Below are 14,525 nucleotides of genomic sequence, written 5' to 3' on the forward strand. Positions count from 1 at the left end.
ACACACACACACACACACACACACACACACACACACACACACACACACACACACACACACACACACACACACACACACACACACACACACACACACACACACACACACACACAATGTGTTCCCGTTCTTATGTGCCCCTCCCCCCACATGGATCACACCAATACATGTTCAGTGTCTGTTCTTTGTATATGTACTGCAGTGTTTCATGTGTACCAGTACTCTGATACAATATGTACAGTTTGAAAGGGTGTTAAATGAAATGTGGAGATGATTAAAGGTTGGTGTGTTAATGTAATAGCAGTTAATGTAATAGCAGTTAAAACAGGACCGATCAAATTTGACCGTGAACACCAAAGTAAGGGGGGAACACGAAGACAATAGGAGGGTTAAAACAGTGAGAAAAGTATATTAAACTGCAGGTATCCCACTTTTTATATTGTGTATTCTAATTTGATATATAATTAATATCTTTACAGTTTATATGTTTATATTTACTTTCCTGTTTGTTTATTCTTATTTTATTATATTTTTCTATATTTAAAACGTGTGCAATTCCTCTGAAACCTGTCTAGAAAACTATTTACCAATTTGGGATCCATAAAGTATATTTATTCTATTCTGCTATATTTTATTCTGAAGTGGGTTTTTAAACGGCAAATTCTGATATTTAAAAAAGCCGGTTTGTGGTTTTTGCAAACATCTCTTTACCGGCTGAAGATGTCCAGTTTGTCTGACCCTTTGTGACCTTTCAACTGTTGTTTTAACCTTTATTCATGCGGAGAGAGTTGACCAAACACACACATGCAAACATTCACACCTGAAGACTTTCACACACACCAACACTCGTCCACTGTTGACCCTCACACAGTTTCCACTGCAGGGTTGGTTAGTTAAGTGCTCAAAGATGGCTTGATAGCTGCTTTAAGATGAGGTGTGTGTGTGTGTGTGTGTGTGTGTGTGTGTGTGAGTGTGTGTGAGTGTGTGTGTGTGTGTGTGTGTGTGTGTGAGTGTGTGTGAGTGTGTGTGTGTGTGTGTGTGTGTGTGTGTGAGTGTGAGTGTGAGTGTGTGTGAGTGTGAGTGTGAGTGTTGGATGCAGACTCTACGTGTCGGGTGAATAAGAGATTTGATGCAGCGATGTTTGCATCATAAAGCTGAAGCCTGAGCTCTCAAGAGACCCATCGACGCTGACCTGAACACAGGTCAATGACCAGGGGAAGGGGACTGAAAGATGAGACACTGCAGGGAGTGTGTGTGTGTGTGAGTGTGTGTGTGTGTGTGTGTGTGTGTGTGTGTGTGTGTGTGTGTGTGTGTGTGTGTGTGTGAGAGAGAAAGTGAGAAACAAACAAGGGAAGAAAGACGGATCGGAGATAAAGGGATGTTGTGTCACGTAGATTTGAGATTGATGTCGTATTACATAATTCCCTAAGAGTACGTGCTCTGTATTATAGTGTGTGTGTGTGTGTGTGTTTCTAACTCCTGACAGGACCTGCAGCAGCGTGTGCTTCAGGTTGACAGATAACATCATTACAAAGCACTGCTTGTCCTCGAACCACATCCCTAAGGCGAACAACACACACACACACACACACACACACACACACACACACACACACACACACACACACACACACACACACACACACACACACACACACACACACACACACACACACACACACACACACACACACACACACACACACACACACACACACACACACACACACACACACACACACACACACACACACACACACACACACACACACACACACACCACACACACACACACACACACACACACACACACACACACACACACACACACACACACACACACACACACACACACACACACACACACACACACACACACACACACACACACACACACACACACACACACTTTTAAATTTTTTTAAATGCAACTCTGCCTTATTTCATCGTTAAACAAGGGGGTTAATTTCTCTGTTTTTAAAACTATGTGGTATTTTTATTGAGGAAAATAATCTTAATCCTCTTCAGTAAAAGTTTGAGCAACTCTGCCTTTTTCAATCGATAAAAAAGTGGCTCCATTTCTCCGTTTTTTCCAAGGATTTGGTTTCATTTCAGCTGCAATGAAACTCTAGCTGAGAGAGCGTTATCCAAGAGAGAGGATCAGAGGGTCAGTGGGTTCACACAGAGGGACGCATGGTGAGGGTTTCCGTGGTATTATCCCAGACAGCGAGACTCTTTCTGTAGTACACTGCAACACCGGATACAAACATATTAAATAAAACATGTTTTTACTAAGTGTTATGTCTCTGTCAGAAAGTGGAGGTCCAAGTGTTTTCTTTTGTTGTTAAATACGTTCGGGAAAACAGAGACAGTGGGAAGCACAGCTGTCCATCGTCTCCATTATGTCATTTTATCATGAAGAAACTATATTTTCATTGAACAACTCAGTTTCCCAATGCGTTAAAGATTTGTCAACGTAGTCCAACACAAGCGAAAGTGTAGAATTGAGTGTGAGTACTTATATTTGAAAGAATAGAGTAGAACACTATAGTTATATCAAGAAAATACTATGTTGTCCATCAAAATAGTCAGATGATCAACGTCAAATAATGAAAATCATGTTTTATGGAGTCAACCTCATGACCTGTGACCTCTATATGTCTTTATTTTTGCACTATCTGAATCTGTATGGCAAGAGGCGTTAGTGAAATTGTAAATGGATATTACAAAAATATTTGAGATTTTAGTATTTTTAAGCCCTTTGAAAGACTGTTTTATTAAATGTTAATACCAAGTAAGGCCTTATTTCTTTTTGAATAACTTGTTTTAATGCCTTTTAAGACACATTATTAATAGTATTGAGGAAGCTATTCAGTATTTTTCACATTTATTTAATGTATTTATTTGTTATTTTGTAGAATTAATTAATTTACAGCCATATTATTTAAGTTAAGTTGTGTTCCAGCTAAAATGCTTTTATTTTGAAGGTGATGGGTCAATGTGGGCACACAGCTGGGTTTATTGAAGTCAATCAGGGCACAGCAGCCGTCAGTGGGCACCGGGAAGGTCTATGGCTTTTTACCAAACATTTCAACACCTTTTGCTGTATTGATCTTGCCAAGGTGAAGCTAATAAATACCACAAAAACATTGATGCCTTGTCTGGACAATGGACTCATTACCAACTCATGATCTGCGTAAGATCCACTATACCTTGTGCCTCAGTGGCCTTTTGAAGTTGTATTGTTGTTGACAAATAGCCACTACAGTATTATTACTATTATTCACCATTGCTCCTCAATCCCAACGGCTTGGATCACCAGGAGCACTAATGAAAACTTGTCATCATGTCTTCATAACTTACACCAAGACTTATGACCACCTGGCTGACATTTATATATATATATTTAACACCTTTTTAAGGCCCTTATAATTAATCTACATCCATTCATGTTAATGGTCTGCAGACAGCGTGGTGAGGGTCAGGGTGGGATCATTTCAAACGGAGAAGTGATGACGTTCTCATGCATGCCATATCACTTTCCTTTAATAAGTAGAATACAGTCTGAAGGAGAGAGGAGAGCCAGAGCATCCTCACCCCGCTACTGCGTGAGTCAGAGCCTTCAGAGTGTGGCTTTTCCATTTCCCTTCTCCTCGTGTTTGTCTGACTCTTTAGCACTTTTCCATTGTCAAGACAAGACGGTTTTCGGGGGCGTACGTTTGCATAATGACAATACCATGCAAGGTATTTGACTCTCTAATGGGTAATGGCTCTTTTAAAAGGGGCCACAGGAACTAAACTCAGGAAGTAAACCGTCATTCATGCTTCTGCTTTATCTCAAGAAATGCTGAATTAAAACTGGTTTTATTTACGACGTGATGTTTGAACAGGTGTCGTAAAGGAGACGCACAGAGAGATTGACACACCTTTAAGGACAGACGCCAAAGACGCAATGTTTTTCAGCCTTGCACAGATTGGAAGGTCTTTCCTTTTGGCAACCTGGAGAAGTGTTCACAGCCCTCCACTTTAAAATATAATACACTGTCGTTTGCCATACACTCATTGTCCTCAAGTGTTTTTTAGCTTTTAAGGTTATTTGTATAGTTACAGGGTATATGCAGGAACCCTGAAGTCAAATGTAAAACCTTTAAAGACCTTTTTAAAGACCCTCTCCATACATTTTAAGACCTCATCGCCACTTGGAGTTTTAACCGGTTACCTTGGCGACACACTTTACCTCACATTGACTATATGCAGTATTGATTGTCCTTCCTCCTTATCTTCCAACCATTTGGACGCAGACTTGCATTTCCCCATAACGATGTTGCTTAGCAACCGGCGTAAACGGAGCTTCGCGCTATCAAGCAGTGAGCGTGCGATGTCCTGTTCAGATGACACATCCAACGGGATGCCATCAATAAACTACACAGAATCACACTACACACCTACGCCATGATTACATTCAGGCAGACTGTAGAATACAACCTCTTTGGACCATTTATATACTTATTGGAAACAAGCTACAACATGTAATACCTTGGAAAATGCCGTTTATTACTTTTTAATAGCCTTAATTTTCGCTAAATTGATTTATCAACTTTTAATTCTTTTTAAGACCCCGTGGACCCCCTGAGTTAAATTTAGTGTAACTACTTGTCTTTCTCGTCCTTTTTAATGCTACATTGCTTCCTACAAATACTTACTTTTTATTATCCTTATATATTTCTTTTTTTACCTACTTTGCAACTTGTTTTTTTTAGATTGTTTATGTTCGCACCACCCAGAGGTCGCGTTAACCGAATATTTTCCGTCAATGACGTTTTTTTTTTATAACAATGACGGAAAAATCTGAAAGCCGTCCGTCGTTTTGACAGATTAGAATAAACTCAGAACAGCGCCAAAGTTTCCCCGCAGCGGGGCTCCGGTGTTATTATGCCATGTTATTATGCATGCCTATGATATATGATGGTCATTTGCAACATTATCTTGCACTATTTTCAAAGGTCTCAAGGACACCTTACCGAGGATAATTAAAAACAAGCAACAAAGAAGGTCAAACAGTAATTCGAGACTTAAAAAACAAAGTCTTAACAACAGTTTAGAGGAATTATGATATAGAATACGCTAGTTTTAAAAGGTGGGTTTTCAGGCAGGATTTTAAGGTTGAGAGAGTAATAATGATATAGTTTCCAAACCTAACTTTGCCGAACAGATCATTGAAATGTCTGTGAGTACAAGCTTTACGCTGCGCTCCCGCGAGGTGCAGTGGGCATGCATAACATGGCGCTAACAGTTCACCCCCAATCTCAACAGATTTTGACGGAAATGTCACGATCCTGTCCGTCAAAATGACTGGCAGCGAAAAAGTCTAGCGCAACCTCTGGCACCACCAGATACCAAAGCAAATTCCTTGTATGTGTAAACGTACCTGGCAATACACTTGATTCTGATTCTTCTGATTCTGAAGCGTCATGATTCTCCTATTGCACTTGATTTGAGAGGTGGTGCCTCCTCTGGTTTCTGCATCCTTCAAACTTTACGTCTCTATCGATGTTGCTTGTTGTTTACATCATTCTCAGGGAAGGCTATGTTTTCACACGGGAGCATTTTCCCGTGCTGTTGTTTCTCCGTCATCTCAGACAATGACCATGGTGTCTTAAAAAATACTGGTCGTTTTCCAAATGTTGTCAGTTTTAGTGGAGTAGTGGAGTCAAACAAATACATTCTGGGAAAACGTTATACCTCGAGAAATCGACAATACAGCTTTAGAGTTCGATGATCAAAATTGAAATTTAATTTTGATCAGTTTTTGATTTAGAAACAAAATCATGACATGCCTACTCATGAGCAGGGCGTTTGGACGAAGTTTGGATGAGGTTACTATATCCAGCAGTATGTTGCTGTCAAAAGTCACGGACAGTAATTTATAACCTTCTTGAGTTCTGGAAAAGGTTGCTCAAAAAGGTTCATGAGATCAATTATTTGAGCTCCACAGATTATACATTGAGACTCGGAGACTGACCCTCAACACAGCAGACGGGTCTCTCTTTGCTTCCCCATAACCTTAACTCAGATTGTGCAACCATTGTAACCCCGGATAGAGAACTCATTATGGGATATGAACCCCTCGTGGCACTCACCACATGGAAGACCTCCGCATCCTGACCGGTGCTGAGGATCATCTGAGGTTGGAGGCCGGACTGCAGGAAGAAACCGTGAGCCGACACGGTGCAGCCTCCACTACAGAGAGAAGAGAGAGGACGTTAGCTGGTGTTAGCGTTAGCATCAGCCGGAGACACAGTAGATCCCCACTGGGAGCGACCTGCTGTTGGCGTTAGCAGTTAAGCTACTTGTCACCTCCTACTCATTTCCTTCCTGTGAAGCTTTAATCTGTCTCTCCTCATCTACAGACTTTCCCACAACCCCCCTTGGCTTTCTCTCTCTGTTGTACCTCTTAGTAGCTCAGATTTACAGTTTGACAAATAGTGATATCCAAACCATTTGTGCAAAGGCTCTCAACATCTTAGCGCTAGCCACCACTAAGATGTTGAGAACGCTACTTCACTTCTTCAATATGTGCACTGATATTTAAACTCCTGCTACTTATATTTTCTTCTTTGGAAGTGTACTTATTAGATTTTAATGTTACATGTGGTTGCCTCTATATTAAATATGAAACCCTAACCCTAACTTTTCTCCCATCATCTTGTAGCTTCTTCAGTACTTTCTATTTGTTACACCTATTTTTTTAATCGCTGCTAGTTATTTTGTCTTCCTAGGATGTGTACTTATTAGACTTTTACTTGACATGTGGTTGCCTCTATTATTAATATGAAACCCTAACCCTAACTTTTCTACCGTCATCCGACCTCTACTTCCTTCCTTTCCATTGGTTCCACTTCATTTTTTATTAGACCGCTTCTCACCTTTTATACTTTCAATGTGTACTTATTAGAAGTTTTTATGTTAATAACGTGTGGTTGCCACTTTACTTAATACTGTTGTATTTGTATCTTTACTGGAACTATATCTTTGCGGAATCAACGTACATCTCCCCTCTGACTCTGAATACAACGTGAAGACTGCAAACCCCGTTCTTGGTCTGAAATAAGTCTCTAACCTGACGAAGGAGCGCGAGGGCTGGATGCTGTTGATGATGGGGTCTTGGTTGTAGGTGAACCGCACCGGCGCGTGAAGCTCCACCGAATCCACCGTCAGCTTCACGGGTTGTTCGGAGAGAACGGCGTGTGGAGGTGTCTTACAGGTCAGCATGGTGGAGGACAAGCTGAGGGCGGAGGTTAGGACGAGGGTTAACACATGACATGTTTTGTTATGTCTTAGTGCAATGAATGGCGGACATTTACCCCTGTTTTTTTGCATTTGTCTTAAACCTAGCCAAGTAGTATCGTAATATTTACTTACCTTGCGTAGTAACTTAAGTTATGTTACTATAGCGTCCTTATTTTACCCTTAATCACAACTTTTCCTTTGCTAACCAAATGTCACATACTTAAAGTTTACCAAGCTTTTGGAGTCTAGCGAAATACCTTGCATCTTGAAAAAAGACAGGGATACCAAGTGTTTTATAAATGACAAGCAGCAATATTTGACTAAATGTTCTTGGAGTTACAGTTAAGTCAAGACACATTTGAACATGTGTACCAGCCAATACATCTACACTATTATCCTGTACAACCTCCACAAGTGTCAAAAAGACAGAAAACGCCACAGAAAATATAATAGACACTTGACAAACAAACTTTATCTTGGAGAGATGTTCCTGTAATGCAGTTTGTGAGGCAAAGAAAATAAGACTGTAAACTGACCTCTGGACCTTACAGGCTGCTTTCCCTATCATCACTTCTCTCTTGTTCCCAGAATCCAGGAAGGCTCCTCTGATGGTCAGCATGGTGTTTCCAGACTTTGGTCCGAATGTCGGGAAGATTTCGCTGATCACAGGGTCCTGGAAGCAGAGACCACCAAGACACATTCAATATCTCTCATGTCTTATCTTTGGATTCTACCAATTTGCCTAAAAAGCGACATTTCTATATGTACGACTCATCAAGTGTACATGCTGATTCACTGTAAATGTTGTTCGACAAACACAGGATACACAGAATGTTTAAGTGTAGGATTGGTGCAACATTAAGAAAGTATTTGGAATAGATATGTGACCCGCTCTATCGAAATCAGTCGGAAGTCGCAACGGCTCATTTCAAAATAAATGTGGATTTACGTAAAAAACTATTTTTTCGGGGTTCGGGTGTTTTATTTGATTTTTAATAAACAAAGTCTTGGCTTTCAGAATATGAAACTTTTATTTCCAAAATCACACGATAAATACATTTTTGAAGCTTGTAAAGGGACGAAGACAGGCACCTCTCCCTAGCAATCTGCTCTTCCGCAGCGCCGCCGCCCTCCCTCCCGCTGACATTATGTAAGAGTATAGTAATCATAGATAACACGGCAGGGTCCGTTACAGTTTGTTTTCATCTGATTTCAAATAAACAAAGTCTTGGCTTTCAGAATATTAAACTTGTTTCGGCAAATTCAGATGATAAATACAACTTTGAAGCTTCGGTATAATTACAAGCGGAGAACGGAGTAACTTTACGTCACTGCAGGCATAACAACAGCCGGTGTTTCTCGTGAGGGTTTCCCCGGGAAACAAACACAATACACACAAACGCAAAATTACACACACACACACACACAACACACACACACACACACACACACACAACACACACACACACACACACACACACACACACACACACACACACACCAACACACACACACACACACCAACACACACACACACACACAACACACACACACACACACACACACACACACACACACACACACACACACACACACCACACACAACACACACACACACACACACACACACACACACACACACACACTACACCACACACACACACACACCACACCACACACACACACACACCACACACACACACACACACACACACCACACACACACACACACACACACACCACACACACACACACACACACCACACACACACACACTTCCCCTCCAAATGAAAATATCTTCCCTCCGTAGTATTTTGATCATTTGCTAATAACCAATCAGATCGATGGATTCCAGAGAAGAGAAAACTTTGAAGGCCTTTTTCTCAAAATGATGACTCGGGGACAGTCATTATATAATGTGACATATTTCGCTTTATATTTGGAGTACAAAAACAATCCTGATATCATTAGAAAGCTAGGAATCTCCTCTTTCCAGCAGTGTATACAACTCAAAAGGTGTCTTCGGGTCAATGCGACTAATTTTGATAGAGCAGGTCACATATACATATACATCCATATAATGTTGTTCTGGGATTAGAGTCTAATTATTAGCACAGAAAGAAACAAATTGCATGGTTTGAAAACTGTTGTCCTTTTTGTAATTCTAGAGGTTGTTAGCGAGTGGTCCAAAATAGCATTATACATGAAAGTGGTAATCACACAAGGTTTACTACTTCTTCAATTTGTGTTGGTGTATTAAGTGTACCATCTTATCACTGTAAATATGATATCGAAACACAATATCTGTTGTCCGTTTTGTCATTGGAGAGATTTTCATACTTGTGTTAAGAGGTACTATTGAACTTTTGAGTTTGTTTGCGGGGGTTGACTACTCCTTTTATCTGGAGGGGAGGCTGTGGCTCAGTGGATAGTGTGCTGGACTTCGAATCAGGGGATAGCAAGTTCGAGTCCCACTGCAGTCAGCATGTCGTTGTGACACTTCACCCCAAATTGCTCCTGTGGGGATTGTCCACAGTACTGCATGTATGTAAGTCGCTTTGGATAAAAGCGTCTAACAAGTGATGTAATCTTTGTCTTGAATGTAGGACTTTGTATTATACCATCAATATCGAAACACAACAAAGATAAGGAAGGGAAAACGTCATTCTTACCACAAAAGTGAAGCCCTCCATCGTGGCCACCATATTTCCACTGGTGACCTTCACTGTGTGTCCTGACGGGGTGAAGTTCCCGCTGAACACGGGGGAACACTGCATCTCAGTCCACCTAAACACAAACCCCCCAACAACACAGATCAGGCATTATACCCTGCCACAGCCAACAAGCATCCTAATTCAATCATCTCTAGCTCTGCAGTAAACGCACACACAGGCAATCTTCATCTGGGATTGGGAACGTTGTTTTTTTTATTTGTTTCATTTATTTATTTGCAGCGACTTTTCCCAGCAATTTTTCAGTTAGGGGAGTCATGTGTTGTGTTGCAGGAGAAAGAGGGGGCTTCCTAACATTCTTGCTTCAACACAATAACCCCTGTTAATCTCCTGCCTTCCCCCTATAGGACGCCAGTGTCCCTTTATCTCGTAAACACACCACTTAACACACACTCTGCCTCTCAAATATGGCTCTCCCAGATACTGTGCGGAAAACAAATCATTATAGGACAGCATTATAACATTGCATGCCGATATACAAAAGTACATCAACAACACACAGGCATGGTGTGTATTCAGCAAGGCGTGACAAACACACACACCTGTTGATACTGTCTTGTCTGGGCAGTTTGCAGGGAGCTCCTGCCACCTCCACCGTCACCACAGACCCCTTGAAGTTCTCCGTCTTGTCGAATCCAAAGTTTCTCCCACACATGGTCACAGTTGTAGAACCTCGTATTGGTCCAGAGGTTGGAAAAATCTAACGTACACACGAGAAAAATGTAAGCATTATTGTCATTGGTGGCAATCCATACAGATGAGTGTCCTGACATTAGACTAGAATCTCAGAAGATAATCCTTCTAGGTGTTGTATAAAAAAACAACCAAGCATCCTTTCTTTAGTGAGTTACAGCTATTTTTAAAGTGTTGCCTGTTAAATGATTCACAGAGTAAGAGTTTACAGGTTCCTGTCCCATTAAGCCACTTTGTTCCATTAAGGGCGGTGTAGGTGGCATCTTGTTTAGTTTTTTATATATGGAAACAGTCTGACAGCATGGGGTGCAACATTAAAGTCAGAAAGAATGAACACCACCCACACTGAGCCCCCAAAGTGTTAGATAGGACAGTGCTGCTGTTCATGAGGAAGGAGCATGACCTTCAAAAATGCTAAGTGTAGAGACCCGAGCATTTAGACAGAGATTGTGGGTTCAACAGACGCTTATATGAGCTAATATTTTAAAGGGGCCCTATATTATGCTAATTCTTAGGTTCATATCAGTATGTAGTTTCTCTGCTGTGACATGTCTCCATGCTTTAATGTTCAAAAAGCTCTTTACTTTTCTCATACTGCCTGTCTTTTCACCCTCTGTCTGAAACAAGAGCTCAGTCTGCTCTGATTGGTTAGCTGACTGGCTCTGTTGTGATTGGTCAACCACTTGGAGATGTCCCGCCCCTTAGCCTAATACGTACAATGTGTTGGAGCGCTAATATTCTACATTACCACATGCCATTTTTACTCTCTTAGGGCTTAAACACAAACAATAATGTAGCTAGTGAGTACAAATATTAAGTTACCGGCCATAATTATCACCATGGTGACTAACTGTGGTTACCTTAGTGATGACGGGTGTGCAGTAGTCCTGGGTCCAGAGGGAGGGACACTGATTGGCTCTGGTGCAGCGTCCATCACACCAGCCACATTCTGTCACCCGTGACGACAACAAACAGGAAGTACAGGTGGTCAGCTGATCACAGCCGGGGCCAATCAGAGGGACTTTAGTGATCTGGAAAGAGGAAAGAAAAGTCTGTAGTGTTAATGTATTATCTCACACACAAGCAAAGTGTTTCCCCTCCGGGACGATTGGATTAGAAGTCGAAAAAAACGTTAATCCTGTTGGCTCTTTTCTGTGTTTATCTGCTTTTAGTAAAAGAGTGTGTGTGTCATCATCTCGCTAATGCAAGGAAATGTACAGATTATGTTCTTGTTATGATTGTTCCATCTTCTGAAGGGCTCGGTGTTAAATGAGTGGAATATGGTTTCAAAAACAAGTCAAATTCAAGTCCATCTCAAAAGACAATCCAATGCACGAGGTAGGGTTAGTGCAAAGTTAAAATGCCTTTATTCTACAGGGCAATCTAAAATGATGAAACTATGTTAGTCGCAATGGTTTTGAAGTCTTCACAAGAGGAAATAAGCCTAGCACACTTAAAGTATTTAAAAAGGCAATGATCAACACAAATAGCAGTGTTTCCAGTCCGTCTTCTTTATGCTCTTGTTATTCTTGAGATATGAACACGGGACATAAACTACCAAATGTGTAGGTTACTTTGTTTAGGAGAAAATAAAGGTGATTATTCTCCGTGTTTTAGCCCCACCTTGTTCCCAGTGGCCATCAGCAGAGATCCTCCTGAGCCGTCGGCCTCCAGCAGAGCAACGCTGGCCGAGACGGGCTGAGAGTCCAGACGCACGTTCACATGAGGGGAGGCGAAGCGGGAGACAAGCACCTGAAACATGGAGAAGTCATTTAAGACAGGGATACAGCACAAGTAAATGCTCACACACTTATGACTTTAGACTTTATGACTCAGCCTATCATAACAACCTAGTGAGGCTGTCTAACAACATCATCTCTGACCCAAACCATGTTCTGAACAGAGAATATGAACTGCTACCATCTAATGGGAGATACAGGGTCCCACGATTCAATAAGGTCAGACTGAAGCATCCTTTGTGCTCCAGGCAGTCCTCACAGTAAACTCAGAGCTGAATCAAATGCACGCTAAAGGCTTGAGCAGGTTTTCTCTCACTGATCGTGTGTTAAATGTTTGTTGTTCATGTATTGTGTCCTGATATTTGTCTGTTGGTGTTACACATGGAGCCGCTGTTATGCAAGTCAAATGTCTGTCTTGATCTGACCAATAAAGTAATATCGTATCGTTCACAGATGAAAAACTAAAACAAAAAACAATAGAATAAGCTGCGGGGGAAGATTAACGGCGCCATTTCATCTCATCCATTTCATCTTATGCATGTCTCTATTTATTAGTTATGTTTAGTGTTTATTTTTGTTCTGTTATAACGCCTTTGGAAGTTTAAAATGTAGTCATGCCAATAAAGCCTCTTTGTATTATTGTATTTAATTGTATTGTATCTATTTAGCAAGTAGTGTAGCCATAGGAGCACATGCATGCACTTGGTCTTGCAACAGTTCATGGTTTACTCCAAAACAAAAACTTACTCTCATTAATTAAATTATTTTTTTATATTATATTATATTAAAGTCTTTTTATTTCATTATAGTGTACAGTAATCGATGCCATTTCATTTATATTGTAATATCACAGTACCACAGTATACTCACTACACTCCCTCCCTCCACCCGCAAAAAAAAATGCTTATCAATATAACTTAAACAACAAAGCCATGAAGATAAACATAAAATGGAGAAAAAATATGGAAAATAAAATAAATAAATAAATAAACCCACATCAAAGTAAAACAAACAAATAATTATACAATACAGCGACAATATAGACAACACAACTAGTATTTCCGGCCGTCAGGAAAAATAGCCACAAAGTGCACCATTCCATCACTGGTCATATCTCAGATATATTTTCAAATAAGAAAACAAAGGCAACCACAGAGCTTGAAAGAAATGTCCACGATTATATTTTTCCAATGTCATTTTCTCCAGAGGTAAAAAATGTGTTATCTGATCAATGAAAAGTTTAAATGTTGGAGGACTTTATTTATTTATTTAATTTTCTAATGTAAAGTCAATGTCGTCACGTCATGCGACATGACTCAGTGTCATTGCCTGAGACTGAACTGAAGTTGCTTTGTTACAATAGAACAAACGCAAATAGAGATGAAATCAGCAAACAGGTAACCAGACAATGTTTAAATTGCCTTAGTGCCAGAAGTACTATTCTTTAAGACGCTGCACGTCAATTGACAAACTAAAAAGTTGAGGGCCTGATGCTGTATTTCTCAACAAATAATCTAAATGTTTCTCTCCAGCAAGTGCCATACATTGAAACCTCAGGCTTATATAGTGGCTAAGTATGTTGCTAAAGGCACAGCAGAAGGAAACTAAGTCAAAAAGACGCACAGCCCGGGCCGTCCACACTACAGCGTCGACAGCTTCAAAAACTGTTTCCAACGCGTCTGCCCATTCACTTTGAATGGGGTGACGTCACGTTGCCTCGCTTTTCGCCGAACTGAATTGTGGGTAGCATAGCGGTCCGTCTCCGCCGTCTTCTGACGCCGGAGACGCCGGAGTAGCCAGCGCCAGCCAATCAAATCCCGTTTCTGAAAATCTGACAGCTCAAGCCGAGGCCAATCAAACCGCGTCTAAGCTGGGAGAGATATCCTGCCGTTCATTTCTATATTTAAAAAAAAGATGGAGGAGAAACTAATTATCGCCGTAGCGAATCACCCGGTTTTGTATGACCAGAACCTCTTCACCTACCGGGATACAAACCGGAGGAACCAGGCATGGAGGGAGGTGGCAGAGACAGTGGGTGAAACTGGTAGGTTTTCGCCTGTTTGGGGCGATATAT

The 14,525-nt window shown here is 40.9% G+C and overlaps 1 protein-coding gene across 1 annotated transcript in view; it reads right to left on the bottom strand.

Moving 5' to 3' along the window:
- Window positions 1–14,525, bottom strand: part of met (MET proto-oncogene, receptor tyrosine kinase) — a 105,569-nt gene that overhangs the window by 52,578 nt on the left and 38,466 nt on the right. The window contains exons 4-10 of the mRNA XM_034204589.1: window positions 12,336–12,464; window positions 11,573–11,743; window positions 10,562–10,719; window positions 9,960–10,074; window positions 7,824–7,960; window positions 7,118–7,282; window positions 6,138–6,237 (exon numbers count right to left, since the gene is read on the bottom strand). Coding sequence (XP_034060480.1) covers window positions 6,138–6,237; window positions 7,118–7,282; window positions 7,824–7,960; window positions 9,960–10,074; window positions 10,562–10,719; window positions 11,573–11,743; window positions 12,336–12,464 — 975 coding nt within the window. The remainder of the gene's footprint in view (window positions 1–6,137; window positions 6,238–7,117; window positions 7,283–7,823; window positions 7,961–9,959; window positions 10,075–10,561; window positions 10,720–11,572; window positions 11,744–12,335; window positions 12,465–14,525) is intronic.

This window comes from Gymnodraco acuticeps, unplaced genomic scaffold (assembly GCF_902827175.1).
Source record: "Gymnodraco acuticeps unplaced genomic scaffold, fGymAcu1.1, whole genome shotgun sequence".
NCBI lineage: Eukaryota > Metazoa > Chordata > Actinopteri > Perciformes > Bathydraconidae > Gymnodraco > Gymnodraco acuticeps.